Source organism: Phaenicophaeus curvirostris, chromosome 2, assembly GCF_032191515.1.
Source record: "Phaenicophaeus curvirostris isolate KB17595 chromosome 2, BPBGC_Pcur_1.0, whole genome shotgun sequence".
Classification (NCBI taxonomy): Eukaryota; Metazoa; Chordata; class Aves; order Cuculiformes; family Cuculidae; genus Phaenicophaeus; species Phaenicophaeus curvirostris.
This window is the reverse complement of record NC_091393.1, coordinates 49352710-49375323: the sequence shown is the minus strand read 5'-3', so window position 1 is coordinate 49375323 and position 22614 is coordinate 49352710. Positions and strand designations below refer to the sequence as shown.

The 22614-nt window shown below is 40.5% G+C and overlaps 1 protein-coding gene across 1 annotated transcript; it reads right to left on the bottom strand.

Moving 5' to 3' along the window:
* Window positions 1-12635: 12635 nt before the first annotated feature.
* SMIM28 (small integral membrane protein 28) lies at window positions 12636-20981 on the bottom strand. Its single transcript, XM_069850979.1, has 2 exons — window positions 20644-20981; window positions 12636-14107 (listed from the first exon to the last, which is right to left on the bottom strand). Exons 1-2 carry the CDS (start codon window positions 20752-20754, stop codon window positions 13709-13711), a joined length of 510 nt encoding a protein of 169 aa, XP_069707080.1. The 5' UTR covers window positions 20755-20981; the 3' UTR covers window positions 12636-13708.
* Between the last annotated feature and the right edge of the window lie 1633 nt (window positions 20982-22614).

Sequence of the window (22614 nt, the reverse complement as noted above, 5' to 3'; positions counted from 1 at the left end):
CACAGGTAGCTGTGATAGACATCTAAAACCTGCATGTGGTGTAAAGTGAATTTGAATTGAGGCTCGGGTTTTGGCTAGTGTGTAGAAGGCAGTGTTTTGGTAGCCCTGACATTGCAGACCACCAAATCTGTCAGGCACGAACTGTCCTTAGTGAAGCCATGCTGGCTGTCACCCGTCACCACCTTATATTCCATGTGCCTCAACAGAGTTTCGAGGAGGATCTGCTCTGTGGTTTTGCAAGGCATAGGGGTGAGACTGAGCTTCATGCTCCCTGCCAACACTTCCTTGTTGATGAGAACAAGGTCCAGCATAGCACTTCTCCTTGTTGGGTCCTCTATCACTTGGAGAAGGAAGTTAGTTACATTAACAACATTAAATTGCATTCAGTTATTACTTTAATACATTCCTAAGGATCTGTGGCAGGTACAAGCTTTCAAATGTTTATCTACTTGGAAAGAGGAGAATTTATTATTTAAATGAAGGATGGTTTGCAAGGAGCAATGGCTTGGTGAGAGAAGGTTTGGAAGGTTACTGGAAATCGGTTAAAAGAATTAGGAAAGAAGGGGATTTGATGAAGACAGGGTTTCGAAGGAACCAAGGCTGGGTGCCAATTTATGCATAAAGCTTGGCCTGAAAGAAGGCACAGAATAATGGCAGAAAAGGTGAAGCGAGGAGGTCACTGAGAAAAAAAGTACAGTGAATGCACAGAACGACAGTGAGGTATGAGGCGAGTAGGCTAATGCAGATTCTTGAAGATAAAGAAGCTTCAGCAAGTACAGGAGAGAGAAAAAGGCAAAAGAAGAAAGGTGGAAAATATTTTAGTCTATGTATTTCTTCACAGTTCAAAGTGGGGTATAGAAGGCCGGAGTCAGTCAAACAAGGAAAAAAAACATTTCAGAAAAGGAAAAAGAGAAAAATGCTGTAAGCTTACAGAAGCAATAATAGGCTGAAGTGAAGAATGCTCTAGGACACGTCAGGGAACACTGGGCAAGTGGCTACAGGCTAGAGCACAACTCTTGAAGGATTCTGTACAGAAAACCTGCACCTGAAATGTGGAAAGAAAACCAGAAATTAAGTAAAGATTAAAGCTCAGGTTGATCCTGCCTAGTTTCTGTCAACATCCCTGTGTCCAGTGATTCCTACTGACTAACTTACAGTTCTCCAGCGGCACCTGCATGCTGGAAACTTGCAAAACCTTCAGTCATATCATGGAGTGAGAGAGGCCACTTGTGTGTGCAGCACAGGGATAATGTCTTCATCATATGGGAAGCAAATATACCTTGTCACATATTGTTTAGCTGCCACAAATTTCTGGAAAAGCCATTTATACCAGCAGTTACTGCCCCAACAAAGCCATCTCTATACTGCATTTATTTAAGTAGTTCAAAACACTGTATTTTTTTGCTTCTATGAGAGAAGATCAAAAGGATGGACTTCAGCAATAAAACGAAGTGTTAAAAAAATTGCAGTGATGATGAGGAATTGTTTGATGTATGTTATTTAAAAGAACTTCAGTACTCACAAAAAAGCACACAAAGTTACAGATTGTATTATATTAGCTATATAACATTTAAGGTACAATATCTTAACTTTCTGAGTTTTTCCCATTAAATTTTAGTTTCTGAATAACTTCCAGAAGTTATTTCTTTCATGGTTAAGACTAGAGAAGTCTTCTAACATAAAATGGATAGTTTTCTTGGTAGAAAGAGGTGTTATCAACTTTGAATCAGAGTAAAATGCAGAGATGTCTGGTAAAGAAGTGCCATGTCAAACATTGTTCTGAAAAACTGGGTAGTAGCCATGATAGTGCTTGCTCAGCAGAATGAGTACATTTTGTGTTTTAAATCTAGCTCTTTGCAGTTAGTTCTTTCATTTAATGTACAACCAGCCTTTTAAGAGCCAAATAGTTCTTCCAACAATGCTAGTGCAAAGTGTCATTGATTTTTAGTAGGAAATGTCTGTTTATAGGGGTCCAAATGTGTCTGTGTGTGCATGTGTTGGGGTATGGACAGCACAGGGAGAATGGCCAATCTCAATCTATGTTAGTTGATTCTGTTTGTAGTATGCACCAGCTTTCAGCATAAAAGCAGAAATTCTAGGTACTGAAGGAACAAAAAAGGTAAAAATATGTCAGGATGTGTAGGTTGCAGAAGTGTATCCACTACCTCTTGAAAAAGTAAAAATTTAAGTTCTGTGTTTAGATGGTAAAAACTAATTTGTGGGGAAAAAATACATAGATACAGATATGTAAATTACAAAAACAATTAGCTAAAATCTGGCAACAAACAAGAAATACAGGAAACAAAATGTCCTATCTGCCATCTGAAGAAGAATGCATCCACAGTGGAGTGTTTGAGAATTAATTCTCATGTTCTTTATGTACATCGTGGCAGTAAGATAATGCCTTCATTAGAAGTCGGTCAAATATATGTACTTTGTAACATCCTAAAGGCAGGAATGTCTGTGCCCATTTTTCTGCAGCCTGGTGTGAAAAGAGGATTAGTTAGTGTAGCTAGTGATTTAATTTGGAAAGAGTACGCTGATTTCTAGGTCAGTTTAAAACTGGTGAAAGAGCATTACAGTGACATTCGGTGCCCAGCACAGCATTACCAGTTGAGAAGCTGTTCTAGTGGAGTCTGAAAGATGGTCCAATCCTTCTCTCCTTAATCAGGAAGTTGTAATGGGCTGCCTGAAAAATGGTGATTCTTGTAAATTGCTGTGCCAACTGGGAGTTGCAGTGTAGTCAAGAGGATTAAAAAAACAGCAATTCCCAGATTTATATAATCAGTACAGCAATCACAAGCTAGGGAGTGATAATGATTTTAATATATTTACCTTTTTTATAGAGTCCTAATACAAAGCAAAAGTACATTTCAGCAAGTAGATCTTAAGACAACAAAAATGTGTGCACCAGGGAGCATTGTGGCTGGGAGCAGAGGTCATGCTGTTGCACGTAAGATAAAGTGGGGGTCTGAGGTAGCTTGTGTCTACCTGCAAGCCACAGGTAGACATGTAGTACCAAACCACCAGCAGTTCCAGATAAGGTGCATATTCCCATACACAGTGCACTTGATCTTCTAGAGCTACAGTCTGTTAGCCAGAATCAACCAAACTTAAATTCTAGAGAAGGGTCTCTGTGATGCGATAGACAGGAAAAAAGTGTACCTCGATGTAATAGCCAAGAGGGTAGCCCTTTATTTATTCCAACATGAAACAGTGATAAGACTATTTTTCACCATTTACTGATGCAGCTTTTTGCAGAATTCGTGGCACGTAGGGACATGAAAAGCAGTTTATATTCTCCGAGTTTAAAAAATTACCAGCACTACTTTGTTTCTAGACTGTTAAGCAACAACCCCAGGCAAACAAACTTGAGTGAAAATCAAAGCTTTTTCCTGAAGTGCATATCTGAAGCCCAGGACTGACTATGCAACACGTTGGTCATCTAATTCATGGAACGAGTTTCTTACATGATGTGACTTCTGTAGACCTGGGTTAGATTTTGGGAACAAAGAATATAAAAAATTATTTTTGTGCCACAAACCTGCTCTGTCTCAAGGGACCGCAAATGCCTGGGAAACTGTAGAGTCCTCTTAGAAGAGAAACTGTTAGTCCATGTTAGAAGTTATCTAAAATACTTGCTGAGAAAAGAGGAAAGAAAGTATCTTGACAATAAACTGAAGTTGTCTTTCTCAAAAGTAATTTTGGTTTTTGCTCCTTTTTGTTGAACTTTTCTTTCTTTGTGTGAGCCACATCTCATGTAATCTATTACTTTATGTGGATCGCCTTAGCTGTATTCCTTCAACAGGCATGTCCTCATCCTCCTTCAAACATTTTGCTGACATCAAGACTTATTTGTGATACTGGTATACCTTCTGAAAGGCCTGCCAAGAATGATAAAGATGAAAGGAGTCTAAGCTTGATTGTCCAATATGCATTAGCCTGTAGACCATGGACGTCCCAGGCAAAATGCCATCAGTGGCAGCAACTCCTGCTTCTGTCCCAGTCCACATACACGGGAGCCTCCAGCCTTGTTGGCTCTTCAGTTATTATAGACAGCCAAAACGTCTCAGTTTGCTAATCTGAGGATTCAGAGGAGCAGTTCTTGCAGATATGTTTCTCTCTCCTTTTTTAATACGATCTGCCAATACTCCCGACTCCACTACCTTTCCCCTCTCGTAGCATGTCTTCTTTCCTTAATCACAATCCCAGATACCTTCTTTTCATTCTTCTCCAGCAGAACTCGAGGGACTGACCCTGGCCTCCAACCTCTTGCTCATCATCCTGTTTCACACCCTTCTCCCACAAACTGGAAGCTCAGCCCTGTATCCTTAGCCACTCCACCTTGTCCTTGGACCCATAAAAGAACTGCAAACAGCTACAGATAGTGGTGACACTGCTTTAGCAATAACAGTATGGACAGGCGCACACAGTGTGCACGTCTATGTACAGAGAGAACTGCTTCTGCTGCCAGTGCCCAGCACCTAGTTGTAGTTTATGCTCACAGTGTGGGATCCTCTCCTATAGCCTGTTAGCCTGCACCTTGCAAGACTGTTGCCTACAGTCTATTTTACTGTGATGTCTTCACCTGCAAATGTTTGGATTTCTTAAACAATTGTGAAGAGAGGTGGTCCTGGGACAAAAGATATCTTTTTAATTAACAACCTGGTAAGATAAATGGCTGCACATCTTGACTTGCTCTTTATAGAATAATAGTTTGGGTTGGAAGGGACCTTAAAGATCATCTAGTTCCAAACACCCTGCCATGGGCAGGAACCCCCCTGCCATGGGAGGTTTTCCCAAGAACCTGATGCCCTGAGGGATGCTACCTGGAAAAGTAGCATCAAATAGAGCCTAATTGGGAACACAGAAAAAACCCAGAAAATCTCTATGTTTTTCCTGGTAGTCTTCAGTTGCACTTTTCAGCAGTCTGTAACTGAGACAATACAGGAATCTGGAATTCAGTTTTTTTCCTTCAAGTTTACAAAGCATGCAAGTTTTTTCCTCTCCTCCCTAGCTCCTGTTGGCACAATGTTTTTATTGTGATATATGAAGAACCAGCTTGGGACAATACGGAAGGTTGGCAAGGAGGATTTTAAACAAGCTCAAGTGATCTGCAGCTGGGGCGTAGAAAAATACATATATCACACTGAACCCTGTTTATCCTTGTGTGTTTGACAAGTAGAACATCCACGTTTAGATAACACAGGCCTATAATAAAAATAGGGGCACCTTATCAGACATGCTTGAAATTCCTGCCCTGCTACAGAGAAGATCCAAGCACATCAGTAAACTACGGCTGCGCAAATCCCTGATAAAAAGGCAAAACCAGCAGAGTCAGTAGCATGGGCTGAGCTCTGTGGTGCCTGTGTTCCTGCCTGTGTGCCTCTGTTTGTGTGCTCCTTCAAGGAACCCCCAGTTGGCGAGGTATCAAAAAAGAATTTACTCTCTGCATTTCATCCACAGTTTTGTTGTTGTTCCTGCATCCTGCCTGTGCAGCTCACACATTTTGAAGTAGTTAGCAGGTTCCAGCAACATAGCTGAGAATCAGACAGCATAAAGGATGACATTCAAGGTCCCCAGGACATCAAATGAAACAATCTACTGGTTGTACCTGGCTAACCGAGTGGTTGAATTCCCTGACAGGATGTGTGGGACACCTGATTCAAAGCATTATTGTAGGAATATGTTTATTCCTTCTTTTGTATATGTTTATTACATATACACCCTGCCCTACACCCTGCAAGCCCAAATAGACCCCTCCAGCTTTGTCACCCAGGGGAAATGGTCTCTTGAGAATGGAGTGGAATGTGGGATAATAATGGAAGACTGGCAAGGACGATTTTAAACATGCTTAAGTGACCTGGGGTCAGTAAACTGGGATTTAGAAAAATACATATATCATGCTAACTGTACGGCAAAACCAGCAAGTGATCCTCTAGCATGAACTGAGCTCTGTGGCACCGGCTTGTGCTTCTGCTGGCGTGCTACTGTTTGTCCTGATTGGTAAAGTAATGAAAATAAATTTAGTCTTTGCATTTCATCCATGGTTTTGTGGTTGTTTCTGCATCCTGCCTGCGCTGACTCACACCACCTAGTAGGAAAAAAGTGTGCTTATTGAACATAATACGTAATCTGATGTGATCTAATCTACATAAATTGTGGCCTTTGTAAGAAAAAAAAAAAGTTTTGTCAGGATTTCACATAAGAATCACCCAGTGAATGTGTGTTAAGAGGCTAATACTTTTGCTGTACTACAGGTTTATTCAGGTTTTGGCTACAGGTAATGCATAGTTTTGTTGGTGAAAATGAAAACTAAGTTCTCTAATGCAGGAAAGTAGGTACTAGTTTATTAGCTTTATTACTCTGGAGATTCCCTTTGGATTACAGGGACACAAACCATTTGGCAGTACTGCACAAATAAATCCACAGCTGGTGGATACAGTAATTTCTGCTCTTTCTTCAGCAAAGATATTCAACTCCAACAGATTAATTCCATCTCTCTGGTGCTTGAGTGGCATTAATGGGAGGCTGCAAAGCTGGACGCAGAATGGATGTTGCACTTGGCTCCCAGGGAACCATCTATACTGTCATCCCTTCAGAAAACCAGGTAAATCAAACCAGCTAAATGGCACATAGAAACTCCAGCATATCAGCAAAGAGCATGGAGTTCAAGAAGTATCTGTCTCAATGGCTTGTTCAAAGGCTGAATTTGCTTTTTAAATTCTGTACAGAGGCAGTAATATTGCAAATAAGTCTTATAAAACAACATTGTTCTGCCATAATCCTGTGGGCAACAAGGTTTTGAATGTCTGTTTTTCTATATCTTTATGTCTTATTAGATTCTCTGTGCATAGCACAATGCACACTGCAATAATAAGATCACCATATTTATGGAGTCTTGCTTCTATGTGGATTTTCTTAGTGTCGTACAAGAGATGACCTATATACTACAGTCTTTCCTGTAGTGAGGTCACTATTATGGTCACTTTCCTTGAAACCTGAGTTTCCATGAAGCTGAAAGAAACTATGTTTTTTTAATTATATAGTTTCATACAGATTTCACAGAAAGGCCATAACAGGGTGGAAAAGCCAGTAGGGGGAGAAGGAAGGACGCCAAGATAACCGGCTACCCAAAGAGGCTGTGGAGTTTCCTTCTCTGGAGATGTTCAAAACCTGCCTGAACACATTCCCATGCAACTTGTCATAGCTGAACTTGCTTCAGCAGTGGGGCTGAACTAGGTGAAATCCAGAGGTCCCTTCTAACGCCTAATGTTCTGTGATTCTGTGATATGCAACATAATCATATTACATTAGACTAGTTTCCTGAGGAAAACTTGATACCCAACACACCCTTTCTTCTCAGCTACATAGTAGGCTTCTAGCACTATGACCAACAGAGTAAGTCTGCAGGATCACTACTGGTCCTGAAAAGTGTTTTGTACTAAGCCTGTTAAGAATGGGGGCAGCTCTCCATGGAACTTTACAAACCTGACAAAAAGAGTGTCCCTGTGTCTAGAAGTAGGTAATTTGGCTCAGTTGTTATCTCCTCTCTAAAGACTGAAAAGAGTTAAATTAACTCACAGATGGGCACCAGAAAAACCACAGCTGCCTATGAGATTGAAAAGGCTAGGCTAGAGTGGCAGCAGTTAAGTAGTTCTCAGGGAAGTTAAGAGAATCACTAGCATCTAATTGAAACTAGCCAGACTAACTAAGAAAATAAAATTTTGGCTGCATAGTGATTTCTTAAGGGTTCCTTTAAATCCTGGGAAATCCTTGATTGCTATGCAGAAAACAAGGCACAGGTGAAACCTCATGAAGAATTGAAGTTAGTTTTGCTATTGGGCTTTGAAAATCTCAGTGAAGGTGAAAGTTGTATCTGACAATATCTGTAATGTTGGATTGGAGCTGAACTTTTCTTTCCTGTGGCTTGTCAGGCCTTACAAGTCTGTTACAATTATTTTGGTAAGTGCAGGGTGTTTAATTGCATTACAATGTTTGTTCCTGTTTTATTGACTGTGGCTCAGAACAGAAGTAATTCTTCTGTTGGAAGGAACCTTGTCTTCATAATACTGTGTCAGGAAAAGTTTGTTGTTCAGGGAGCTATATCTAAACTGAAATATAACCTTGTATATAGTATAGAAAATAGTCATGGAAATCCTCTCATAGGTTGTAATGAAGTAGGTTTAGGTCAAAAGTTCAGATTGTTCTAAATACTATAGGAATTGTCCTACTGTTTGTCACTACAACCTGTATTTAATTATCTTCTGAGTGGTGCAAGCAGTGTAGCAAGAGGATGCAATACTTAAAGAAAGGCTTTCAACAGTGAGAAGTTGGAAAGCAAATTCAGAGGGAGCAATGTGTTAAACACTTCCTCTAGTGAACAGGCCGTTGCTTTTAAGAAAAGCCTTCTCTTTTAGTTCTTGTCCTTGTGCTGTCTGCTGAAAGGACTGCTGCTGCTGCCTTACTAGCTTTTGTGCCCTTGATTCAACCAACAGCTAGATTCAGCGTGCCCTAATTGCCAGAGGTATGAGGCTGTGGATTAAAATTGGACAGCTGTAGGTGTTATCCTTGCTAATCACTGCAGTCTGTAAGTCTGATTGCCTGCCCTCTCCAAAGCCAGACCAGTGAATCTGCTTCTGTATTGCTGCAGTATTGTATTTAGTGAATTAGGATAATGAAAATCAGTGCTGGGAAATCCTTGTGGCTGTGAAGCAAACTTCATGATTCAGCAGGTATTTGGTGACTCTTTCTAAGAAGCTGTTGGGGTGTCCAAGCTCTCCCCTCGGTGCTGGGGAAAGCTCTCCTCTCCTCCTGCCTATGCTTTACTCCCCGTATGCTGTCTGTAATGCCTTATACCTCCTTGTGCTTTTTCCTCCTTAGAGCACTTGCTGACCGAGGGCATCCCTGCGGGTGGGGAAAGGGTAGGGGACACAGGAGCGTGATGGGGCTTGGAGGCCACCTGTCCCCCCTGTGTGGGAGTGTTTAGCAAGGGGAACTGAGGCAAAAGTTAGTTAAGTGCTAGCCTACTCAGAGCAAAATACCTGGTATTAAATATTTAAACCTATGCTGATTTACCAGGTACTTACTTAATATTTCAATACAGTGTTATTGAACTGTTACTTGGGTTTTGGGATGCAGATCTTGCTTGGTCCAGAAACCCTTGCTCCTGGGGGTCCCGGAGCTGTGGGATGGCTTTGGCAGTTTGTGTGGACTTGAAGTCTACAGGAAGACATGTCCGGACAACCTCAGTCAGTAGCCACTTTTGGAGGTGGGAGGTCTTGTACAGTCAAGGGCAGCTGATCGCCTGTCAGCCCACCATGCAGTCATCGTTTAGTAGGGGATGAGAAAGTTGACTAATTGTGGTGGGGGACTTGAAGACGGCAGCTGCAAGCCACCTGCAATGCCTCCTCCCACCCCTCTGTATTTGATCCTCTGTTCTGGCAGTGCCCATGGCTCGGTGGGATGGGGAGGAGCAGTGGCAGCACGGGTCCCTTGGCACCCCTGGTGCTGTGGGCACCGCTGCTCTCACTCCCCTTGGTGTGAGTCTGCTCAGGGAGTGCAGGGATAGGATGAGGGGTAACAATTTTAACCTGAGGGAGGGAAGGTTTAGATTAGTCATCAGGAAGATTTATTTTACTGTGAGGGTGGTGAGGCACTGGAAGAGGTTGCCTAGAGAAGTTATGGGTGCTCCATCCCTGGAAGTGCTCAAGGCCAGATTGGATGGGGCTTTGAGCAGCCTGATCCAGTGGGAGGTGTCCCTGCCCATGGCACGGGGGTTGGAACTGGAAGGGACCCTAAAGGTCCTCCAATCCAAACCATTCTATGATAACTCCTGTTCCTTGACAAAGGCGTATTTAAACCCTGGACACAGGCAGTGCTGCTTCGGCTTGCTCCCTAGCTTCTAAAAACTTATTGTTCAAACCCATGTTAACTGGAAATACACCAGTTGGAGTAGTTTGTATTGTTGGGTCCTGTATATGAAAATTGCTAACATCACAAAGGACTGGTATAGCATCGGGGACACAAGAGTGGGCAAGATATGTGAACTATTGTGAATTTCCTAAAGCTCAACAGCAACGTAATCCAGCCTCTGCTTCAGAGAGGCTGTTAGGTGTGGTGACGTCCCATTTCTCCAAACGAGCTGAGTCTTCAGGAAAGTGGGAATTTAATCTCAGTGGCTGCACTGTTAGACATGGTGGCAAGTTCTCTAGTAGAGAGAAGGCCTTTCTGTGCTCTCCTTTTCTGGAAACTGGGAAATGTGCACAGATTAATTTGTGCCAGGGAAGCAGATGGTTATTATAATGAAAGAGTGTTTCCAGCTTTTTGAAAATGGGTATAGTTGCTCTAAATAGAAGCCATTCTGGAAACAGTCTTTATCTTCTAACAAAGATAGAAAATTATATTTATTGGAAATCAATATACTCTGTGTAAATACTTTACAACAGTCCTAGGTAACACTGGAAATTGGGTAATAAATAAAACTGGACGAACCAAAATAATGAATGCCTCCGACAACTGTGTGGTTAGCTAGTTGGAGAGTGGAGGGAGGCCTTGGAAGGAGTCCAGATAGCTGCCAAAATATTTGTATTAACTTCATAGGTCTAAAAGGTGATGATAAGTTTCTGAGGTGATATTGGCTAAAAAGAGTGAGCTGTTCATGTGGAACTCTTGGATACAGCATCCAGGCAGACTTTGTGCTTGTAATATAGCTTGCTTGTCATCTGTAAAATCTTTATTATATATTATATTTAAAATAAGGTATGCATAAGCTAGGTAAAGAATAATAGATTAGAAAACAAGCCTTCTGACTTATAGGCTGACCTGCAATATCAAGCAGCAGTTCTTTCCTTGTAAGCTAATCTGTATCAGGTCATATTTTTAGGAAAAGAAAGTAGAATTTATTTAGTGCCTGGCTTACAAAGAGTCTACAATAACATCTAGAACTGTGTGTGAGTGGTTACAAGTGTGTTAACTTGCTAGTTTTGTAATAAAAATATGCTCTAAGCATCTAAAATAGGATTATTTTATTTTGTTTCCAATACAGTTCTTATGATACCACAGGCTGAGACTACTTGGCCTTTTGTTCTTATGGGTGGGAGTGGCAGGATCAGGGTTGCTGAAAAGGAGCACAGAAGCATGGGAGATGTGCAGGACCTCATGGTGGCACTAAGGCCTATTGATATGGACACCTAAGGACTATCTCAACAGTCTTGGGCTAGAGACACCATACTAGCTACTTATGTAGCACTGTGCTCCATCTCCAGTTGATGATTTCTGGTAATACTTTGGAAAAGAGCGATGGTGAAGGTCTCAGAGTTGTGCTAGACAGGAGTGTACATACCTTACTTCAACTGTCTCCATACTAATGTCCTCTGTTTGTTTTCATATTCCTGCTACAGCCAAACATTTTAAGCATTGCCATTGAAGGCAGGCAAAAAAGTTGTTGAGTATCTCCTTGTCTGTTGGTAAGAGGTCACCATTTTCATTCATCAGGGGGATATGCTTTCTTTAACTTTCCTTTTCTTGTTGACATACCTCTAGAAGCCCTTCTTGTTATTCTTTGCTTCCCTTGCCAAGTTCAGCCTCAGCTACGCCTTGGCCTTCCTGACCTCATCCCTACATAACCAGGCAGCATCCTGATACTTTTCCCAGGTTACCTGTCCCTGTTTGCACTGCCTGTGTAACTGTTTCAATGTCTGAAAAAATGCCAATTTTTCAGGCCCTACCCTGATAAGGATAAACAAGAAACTGTGCTGAAGAACAGTGTAACTCATTTTAGAACGCAGCATATCTTTTAAAGCAAACTGTACTCACTTCAATACAACGATGGCTGAATTTTCAAGCATACTTGTAAATTTTGGCAGAGGTGATTTATTTTTGAGTCTCAGACTTTTGCACATTGCTGATTAGGTAGTATATGTTGTCTGGGACTTCTGTATTTTTCCACCTTTCCTTGTAGCTGGCAATGACTGTATATACCAAATATTAAGGAGGTAAACAACATGCAAGGACACAGTCAAACATGGTACGTTCAAATGCATCGACAAATACCAGGAACTCATCCCAGACGTGGTCTGAAAACAGAAATGGTTGGTTGCATTGGGTTCTTCTGAAACATCTGCTGCTGTTAGTCTTACGCTTTGGTGAACAAAAGGGAATATTAGCAAAGGTGATGATCTCATAAGTGTAGTTCAAGAAAACAATCCCATTTCCAAATTACAAACGGCAGACTTTTTTTGGTTTTAGGGAACAATCTGAGTGGGATCACAGGTTTTGACTTGGACCACTTGGTTACTGTGGTAATGTCATTTGTGCCGCTGTTGACATAATATGAAACCTTATTAACTGCAGCTCAAAAGGGGCCTGTTTTTCATCTGCTGTACAGTGATGATCTACTCCTCCATTTTTAATAACTTTTTTTTAAAGACTGTGATATATTCATGAGGCAGGACTGGCTGATATTTATAACTCATGACAGTTGCTGGAATCACAAGGCACAAGCCAAGACAGCGTTTAGAAATTACATGGAGACTGCACACAGAAACATGTAGTAGTTGTTCCACAGGCAAGACACAGACAAATGTAATATCATGGATGAGCTAACACCTGCAAAGAAGCCGTCAGAATTTTTGAGGCTGTCAGAATCTGTAATAGCCACCCTCTTTAACAAGAGCATCTATCAACATAGTGAAAATTCTACCCTGTAAGAAAGAATTAAAAGATAACGTCTTATAAAAGTATTTATGTACAAGGCCTCCTGAGAGGCTGAACCGCCATCGCCAATGCGCCTGAATAGGATTTACTTTGCTGCAGTGATGAAGGGGAAGGGATTATAATGCAGTTTTGAAATACAGACCAGATTTTCGTGTGTGTGTGTGTGTATTTGTTTTTATTAAATTTCCCCTGATTCTTTTCCATGCTGCACCAAATTGGTAACAGGGTTTATTATTGTAGACTTGTAAATTGGAAAACAAGTCAAGCCAGTAGTCTGGAACAGTGGTACGCTGCAGAACTTGGCAAATAACCTACGTCAACAGTGCAAGTGTGCTCGTGTTGTGGTGCTGGAGTCTTCCTCACCCAAGATGATCAGGTCTTCTCTGGTTGTCCTTGTTTTTCATTGGTGAGAAAAGACAGCCTTTGTCCACAGCACGTGCCTGAACCTTTGGGGCAGCTGCTGGAAGTTCTGTAGAGGTTACATATTTATTTGTTTTCCTGAGAGCTGCTGGAATCATTTCAGAGCACTGAAGAGTGATGTGATGTTAACATACACAGGCTGAATAAATCAGCTTGTTACAAACTCAATTAAAAATAAACACATAAAAAAGAAAAAGTCAAACCACAATAGGTATGTACTAAAAGCCCTTTTTGTGACTGGTGAATCTATAGCATAATTCATGTTTCCTTATAGCTGGGGGACTGCAGAGGGACAGATTTCCACCTGCCCTTAAGTTTAATCCTTCATGACATGCTTTGTTAACTGGAATACCCACGTTACTGATCTGGGACTGATTTGGTGTCCGTGTCTGTATGCTTGCGGTAAATGGAAGAGGGGAAATCAAAGGATGAGGTGAAGGTGCTCATTCCCTGTTACTCCATGTTTCTTCTTTCATTAATTAATTTGGAATGTTGTTGCTAATTTTCAAGGCCATAGCAGTTCCACGTTTGTGCCTTGAGGGACTGCATGCTTCAGCTAAGGTGCTTCTGTTTATTTGGTGCTGCTGGACTGCAACATACTCTCTTCGTATGAAGGCACTGGGTCTGTAGAGAGCTCAATGTGAGCCTCATCTGAGGAAGTCTTCATGGTGGCCTCCTCGTAGGATGGAGGCAAACACACAGTGAGGAATGTAGCATCAGGGAGCAGAGTGGAGTAGTGGAAATTCTGTTCACTGCTCCAGGGGAGCACGGAAAGGAAATTGGACATGTCATGCTCGGGTAGGGCCTCAGGTAAATCGATGCTGAAGATCTGTCCCTGCGGAGTGGGGCGCTGGCAACGGCGGTACAGGAAGAGCAGCAGGAATGCCAGGAAGAGCATCATGGTGGCAGGCAATATGATGCACAGAAATGGTTCTATGTCATCTTTGGTTGAACTCGTCTGTTGTTTGCTCTGTAATTAAAGCAAATATGTAGTGCATCAGATTTCTGGAGATTGTTTAATTGGAGAGAAAATGCACATTATCGACCTCTCTCTGTTAACACCTAGCTGTTGCTTTTCCAAGTTATCTTCCATTTGCATTAGTGGCATTGGAGCAACGTGTTTTGCAGAGTCATGAATAGTCAAACTCTATTTGATGGTCCGTTAAAAAAAATATTTTGACAACTAGAGAGAAAAGAAATGGGGAAGTTGTGAAGAAGGTGATTTTCTTCAAAACCCTGCCTCTATGATCAGGGAAAACTCTAATAACCTAGAACTGTATAAGTTTTGGAATGAGATTTTATTACACTGGGATTATGCTGGTACCAGTCCTCTTTGTGAGGGATTTGTTAAGCTTTTAAACCTGAGAGAACACTGAATTGCAGAGGGCTGCTGATCCACCATCGTATTTCTATTTGGAAAACTCTACTGTTTACTTTACAGAACAAATATTACAGCAACTATCCCTTTTCTCAGGACCCGCTACCTACAATACCAGGCTGCCCTGACCTTACAGGCCATCCCCAAATAAAACACGATGTGTCAGGACAGCTTGGACTGGGGCTCTTCCTTGAGCTTGTTCTGCCAGCTACCCAAGAATCATTTTTCTCCATTTAAAAGTGTGGAAAAAGAACTTCTGGTGTGAGAGTAATTGCAGCCGTGACTGTTTGGTCAGGTTAATCTCTTGGAAAATGTGGCACAAAATGCCTCTTCCCTGCAGCTTTTTAATTGTGCTGCCCTGTTAACTGGAGTTACAAGCAATTTTGTTTTTCTTTAATAACATTTGTGCTCTTCTATTGTATTAACTTTCCTTTTAAAATTTAGATCATATTTCTAGTCTGACTTTAGCTCTAGCTTCTAATAATTGGTTCTCATTTAGAGTCTAATCTAGAATGGGGGGGAACCCAGCCCCTGAAATACTGTTTACTATCAAATCATTCTCTCTCTAAGTACTTGAAGGCTGTTTTTTCACGTCTCTATGGTGAGGCTAACCAGATAAATGGATCAAATTTCCTTTGTATTGAATAAAGACAGCTTTGAAAGCTAGGAGAACTCAAGTGGTTCTTTCCTCAAAACATCTGGAAGCAAGGATGTAAGCAGGCTATTTGCAGTAATGGCTTTGTGAAAAGGGCCAGTAGCTGCAATGCCCCTTGTTAGTCTACATAAACTTTCTCGGTATATTCTTCCAAGAATCACAGTCATTCTTCAGCTGCAAAATCACACTGTAACCTACAACCAGCTGATTATTATTTACCAGGCATTTTTTACCTCTCCAATTCTTCATCATATTATGAAATTCTTAGTATGTGGTCATGCCTAAAAAACAAAAAAATGAAGTAAATGGGTTTTGAATTCTAAGGAACAGAGGAATAGTTCAGGAGAGACTTATCCTTTTTGGTTTTGGTTTTGTGTTTTTTCTTTTTTCCATGATGTAATGTGGGTCTGAGGCCAAGGCCATTAAAATAGTTTTAAAATACATCAGAACTATCGTGGAGCAGCTATTAAGCTTTTGTTCTACAGCAGTCTTTAACCACAAAAATGCACACTAAAGAAATGTCTCATACTTCCTGATCATTTCTTATTAAAGTGTTTCTGGCAGTACAAGCTGTTGTCTTACCTGACCATTAAATGAGCTACAGGAAACAGCAGAGTTGAAAGAAACTGTTCAGCTATTATTCTAATGCAGGCACTAAATATCTTTAAAAAATGAGGGGAGTTTCTTAAAAATATTTTTAATGCTTTATTATTGTGTCTTATGATGGGCATATAACACTTCGCAGGAAAAATGAGAAAAAGCATTCTATATTATGTTTGTGCACTAGGTATATTGAGTCTCGCTGATACAATTACATTACCAATACTTTTATAATAGATATTTAGAAGAGCTGAGCTTGCATTTGACAGTATTATTCATGATCAGTGAAGAGTGCATTTTTGAGATCTAAGTGTAAGTTTTGCATTTAATTTGTAGGGAGTGGGCTTTCGGTCAGGTTGAAGTGATTTTCTTCAGATCTGTGAGTTGTACACTGCTATGGTTGTTCATGAGGATAGAAGGCGAGATCACCAGTGATTCCTGCAAGAGACTATTAAAAAATATAGAAAGCCCTAATTCTCTTACCTTTCAACTCATTGCAACTTCCTTTTGAATTTCACTGAAAGGGAGTTTATGTTTTAAATAATGGCCAAGGATGGTGTATCATTCATATGCTTCTGGAAGCGCAGACTAGTCTTATGGTTGGCTGATACATCCTGTTATAAGACATGGTCTCATACAACAACTGAATTTCTGAGAACTCACGGAATGCAAGGAAACAGAAGAGGGGTTGATGGGTTGGATACGGATTTTGAAGCACAAAATAAGAACGAGTTTTCCTGAAGTGAAGAGCTGTGAACTCATCAGGGGAGGGAAAAGCAGAGAAGAGTGTGCATCAGAATTGCACACCAGTGTGGATGGAGAGCCTTGGTTGGTGAGGAGGATGCACAAAATGCAAAGCTGTGGGGAGGAAAACCAAAAGGGAATGGAGAGTGAACATGGTAGGAGTGGATAGGACTGAGAAGAAAAATCTGAGGAGCAAACTTTGGGGCTCCTCTCTCACTGCACCAGACTCATTCTCTTGGCAAAAGAAGAAAAATGAAAGGGCTAGTGATGAACTGGGAAGCAGGGGAAGAACAGATTAAGCACGATAGAAGGAATTAACGAATGTTTTTGGGTATTGGGGCAATACTTTGCCCAAAAGCCTTGACTGGAACTCAGCAATCTTTGGTCCTGCAAAGAAATATTTGTCAATGGAAATACATAAAATGTGTTATAGTGGAGAGGCCAATTTGCATCTAATGTTAGGAAAATGGAAGAAGAGGAACTATTTATTTTAAGAAGTCTTCTAAGAGTAACATATAGCATTGCTTCTAAAGTTGCAAAATGAAGCTCTCAAAGCTGAATAAATGGCAGCATTTTGGAAATCTGTGAATCTTTAATCTGAACAACAATGCACATAATCCTTTAATTCTGTTATTGTGTACGAAGTGCCTGCTTTAGGGTTGTGATAGATAGATTAGGGAAGAAGACCACAGTAGGTCAGGGTAATGTGTTGCAGGCTGTGTAGTAACTGAGTTGGGAGACTAGAGGAAGAGAGAAGACTATGTGATAGTTAGGGATAGTGAATGCTCTTCTGGTGAGCTGTATTCCGGACTCTGTTACTGTATCTTTGGAGGGTGGGCAAGACAATTCAGCTGAGGTTCTTGTTGTTGGTTATTTGTTAGTTATACCTCACTTGTAGTGCCTAGGTTGGGATCCCTGGGTTTGGTTTACTGAAACTGTGCATCTGCGTTGCTGTCTCTGAAGGTGAAACAGCAGTGTGAATACTTTATGATACTAAGGGATCTGGGCAAAAATTACATGGGTAATTATGAAATGGTTTGTATCATCTTGCACCCCCTGAATTGGTCAGGTAGTTGGCCTAGATGATCATTGCAGGCCCCTTCCAACTGTTCTGTCCTGTTCTGTCCAAAATAACTACACAAGTGCCCAGTGACATTCAGTAATGTGTATAAAACAAGACAGAGGAAATTCGTTGTTTGAAGAAGATGCAATAAATAAAACCCTGGGCTGTATGCTCAGAAAGGTGGGGAGAATAGCACGTTGAATGGTTAGTAGTGAAGTGACTATAATGTGCTGTGCAGTTGTGAAAGAACAGTATGTCTTACTATGATCTGCAAAATAGTAACTTGTGAAGCAGGTAGGATTAAGGATTGGGTAATATGTTTTCCTGTGTGCTGACAGGTGACGTTTAGGACCTTTTTTCCTCAGTCTGTGTTTCAAAGCATACATAGCTTTTTAATCACTACTAATGTTAAACCTTAGCTATACTGTTTGGATTAAATAATCTGTAGGCTACTTTAGTGTATTATTTGGATTTAAACTGTTTTTAAAAAGTGAACTGTCTCACAGGTGCCCAGAACCTGAAGCATAAGTAACATGTTACATGATCATTTTGATACTGCCTCCAACCAAACATTTTACATGGTGTCACTTTATACTGAGATGAAGATAAAAAAGCTGATTAACTTCCTATAGGAGTATCCAGGAATGTATAAAAAGTATTGGGAGACAATTGAGCAAGATTAAACTCTGTTTTTCAGTTGTTGTTTTGTGCCCATTTCTGGAATTAGTTGCCAAGGGGCTACTGAAGAATGTTGTAGAGATCTTGGCATTAGGACTTGGAAAAAACCTTGCAGCCGTAAAAAAAACCCTGGATTACTAAAAAAAAAAATAATTTAAATAAAAGTAACGTAGACAAATATTAGTATTTGCTCTGAAGTTCTAAAATAAAACTACATTTCTACGCAGAACTAAAACTAACTTCTAAAACTGAAGCTCAGAATTAGAAAAGGAACCAGTCTGTATAGCTAGCAGAAATAACTTCCAAAATGGGGGGAAAAAAAATCTAGAATGAAATCGAATCTTAAGTAATTTAAATGAAAAGTGTAAGCAAATAAACCAACTACAGAACATATATAAAATAAAATCCTCTACTCTTTAACAACAAGAATTTCTAAACCAAGAATATGAAAGGCTTAAGTGAATTATTTGGTAGTGTTTTCTTGACTGATTTTGTTTTGATACTGACACTTCACTGGAGATCAATGTGCTCTGCCTCTGTCATCACAAGCAGCTACTACTGGGTTTGTAATCGACAAAAATAAAGCTCTGACTTCCAGCATGAAACAGGTTACAGACACACAAATACAGGGAAATTAACCTTTATAAAGAGAAAGGCAGAAAAGAGCATGGGGGTAAAAGGGATTATGTTTCTAGAAGATCCTCTCTTATCCCCAAACTGATTTTTAGTTTGGCTGTTGTAACCTCATGTTTGTTCTCTTCCTTTCATTTATATCTTTGTAGGGACTGAAGCAAAGGGTCAGTTTTCCAAAACACTGAGCACAGACTAGAAGTAGTAAAACCTTTCATTAGTAATCTGTCTGCTGACATTTTTTTTTAATGTGCTGAGCATGTACAGTTGCCAGCTTATGGATTACATGACCCATATCAGTTTAGATGAGATCTTACTCGTGCCTGTTGGTAAAGGAATGAAATACAGAGTTCAGCCCAGTTTTGTGGCATTTCCATGAAGAGTAATGGGATGGGTTTAGAACTGCACTCTTTGTCTAAATAAAAGAAGCCTAGTACCTGGCTTTGAGGGGAGTGACCTAACAAGGTGAAACATGAGTTTAAAGGAAGCATTTGTATAAGCATAGAAAAACAAAAATTCATTTGGCTTACTTAAATTCCCATTGAAGTGATTGATTGGTGCTAGGATTTATTATGTTGTTAATGATTTGCTAGGGTTCTTAGAACCGTACTAAAATTATTTTTATTGGTATAGCCCATATATATACTAATACCTTTTGAAAGTGAACCAGGAAGCCAATACTTCTGTAATGTTTAAAATGGATCTGGAACAAAGTCTGCTTTGAAGTCACTAGGCTGTGGTCCATGCATAGGTGCTTTTCCAAGCTCCATCCTACATCTTAAAGCTGATTCTTTATTGCTTGTAAAAAGCAAATATACATACCTCTGGTAAATAGAAAAGCATTTTGATGTGGTTTTGTATACATTAATTATGAAACATAATTTTAAAGTGAGTCTAGATTTACATTAATTATTAATTAATGAATTTTCAAATACTTACTAGAATGTGACTCTGGCAATGCTATTAGTTTCTCACTGCTGGACAGAACCAGTTTCAAGGTGTGAAAACATAGCCATTGCTATTCTTTTAACTCTGGTAACATTAATAATGATGTATACTTTGTTAAAATTGTAGAGGCATTTAAAAACTTTTTGTCCTGTTTTGACTACCTGTTCCTACCTCTTTTATTTTACAATAATACACATGATGTCTTGGCTAAGTAGTGTGACCTGTTCATTTGCTAATGCTACTTGACTTAGACTTTTACTGGGGACATATGTGCACCTTAAATTACTATTTCTGATCAGAGAAAACATTTCACTGTCTCCCAGACAAAGCCATAAAGGCAGGCTGTGTTTTCATCTCTGAGGGCTGCTTCCCTCCCCCCACTTGCCTGCATGTGATCCTCTCTAGGAGAAGTAATCAGCGCACAGCTTAGGGAACAAGAGTTTGTTGCTGACTGTAACTGACTCTTAACATCTGTGGAAAGGCTTCATGGGTCCAGATCCAAAGTGTAAACATATATTTTAAAAAAAAGTAAATCAAGAAATAGCAGAATGTATTATGCTTACAAGAAATAATTAAACTTCTTTTATTTGCTGTTTCAACAAGATTTTTCTTTCTAATGTTATTTCCCCACAAATGCATTTCAAACAATGGCAATAAGTAAATGCTCTGATTCTCTGTAACTGGGCATTACTGCTTTGATACACCTCAATACCCAGGTATTTACTCTGTGCTATACACTGAAGCGTTACACCGATGTACACATACAAGCAAAGTCAAAGGATACTTTGAGAGAGACAGAGGGATACAGACCTGAAGCTCCGTTTCCAGAAGTGGCCCACCCGGTTCATTGTTTAGCCAGTCGTAGTTTCCCCTGTCAGCATGTCCAAATTTTTTCCAGCTGCTGCCTAAGAGCCACCTCATGCTTTCATTTAACCTGGTCTTCTGTCTTTGTGCTTCCACCTTGCTTCACTGATTGCAACTGTGTCCCCGCCTCCCAGCCTTGACCCAGCTGGGCTGCTCTCAGCTTATGATTCCTCTTAAATGATATCCTGTTTATAGTAGAAAAGAAAAAAAGAAGTTAGACACCCCCCGCCTTGTCAGGAAGCCAAACAAATAGATCTCAGAGCCTCTCTCCACTTCCAACTCAATCTCTCTGGATTTGCTTCGGTGGCCTACATTACCAGCAAAGCTGGCATCAGGTATCAGGGAGCTGGGGCTGATAGTGCTCTGATTGGAGCGCTCCCTGCATTAGGATTATTAAAAGGGGAATTTACATGTGAATCTGAGCCCACATGGTCATGACTCTGTGTGGATAAATAACGTTCTATATTTAGGTGTCTAATAAACACTTTTTCCAACAAAATAAAACTAATGAAACTTGCACTTCTGTGTTGAGAGTGAAGGTTCCCCATCAGTTATGCAGCCTGAGGAGGAACCAGGCAGGGTTTTCCTCCCTGTTGCTGGAATATACAGCAAATAGTGAGGGTTGTTTCTGGGTAGAGAAGCAAGGACACAAGACTAAATTCTGTACTGAATTATTTAGCAGTGCTAGGATGTAGATGCTAATGATAAATCGAGAGAGAGAGACAGCTCTGCCAGGAAAGCTTTGGTCACGGAGAGCATATGATTGCTTTCAGTAATAACCAGTTGTCAGTTCAGTTTAATCAGGACTTGTTTACAGCTTTCTAGGATATGCATAGTTAAATGACAATTGTCTCCAGCAGAATGTCTTTGTGTTCTTTATCTAGGAAAAAAATAATTCAGTGTTGTATGTCAACACCTGAAGGGAGGAATATTCACTCTGAGTTGAAAATTGAATCAAAGTTTTACTGTCACTGAAAAGTAGAAAGAGTCCTTTTTTCTGTCTTTCTATGAGCCGAGGGAGAGGCTGTTGGTAACATCCCATTCAACTTTGGTAGTATTTAGCATAGTTTCTCAAGGTTCACCTGTTCAAGCAAAAGTTGTGTTTGGGACTGATGATTCAAAATTGAGGTTAGAATTGTGAACTTTTTCTTGCCTGGACTTCATTTTGTCAACTCTTCTTTTGAGCTCACTGCTCCCAGAAAACTGCAGGCCTAATTTGTTGCAGACTGAACTCTTGCAGTTCCAACAACAGCGGCTGGCAGTGCCAGCACCTGATGTTGCTAATGAGAGGACCAGCCTGTTTGAAGGCTGGTTGTGTCTCTGCAACTGCAGCATGCAGAAGGGGTTTACCCTGCAGGTGAACCTTGGTTGTGCATAAAATAAATAAATCTGTCCCATTTTGTTACTGAAGTTTCTAGCTGAGCAGCGTACAGGGAGCAATAACATCAAGTGAGGGGTTGGTCTTGATGCTGAAGCAGCCACGTTGTTAATTGGAAACTGGACTCTGCTCTTGCTTCTGCTGAGGATGTTCTGTGTGGAGCTATAAAGGTCATCTCAACAAAGCCTTTGCACACTTGTAAGAAGACTCCTGTTTTCCTGGGCTTGTCACCTTGGAAAGCATTTTCAGAGGTACTGCAGCCATAGTCTGGCAGAGTAATGCTGTGAATTATAACATCCCACGAGAAGCTGGGTTCTAAACATGACTAGCGAGGTCACACCAAGACCTTTGACTTGATGACTTGACACTTTGTAATGGAAGCAAGAAATGACAATCACCTTTCCCAAGTTGGTGCTGTGAAAATAAATTCTTTATTAAGTCTTGAGGCTGTGCAGCTTAAATCTCTCATCTCCTGTGCAAGCAGGAAACATTCATATACTGTCTTAATTAGGGTCTTAATACAACCCCTAAAATTATTA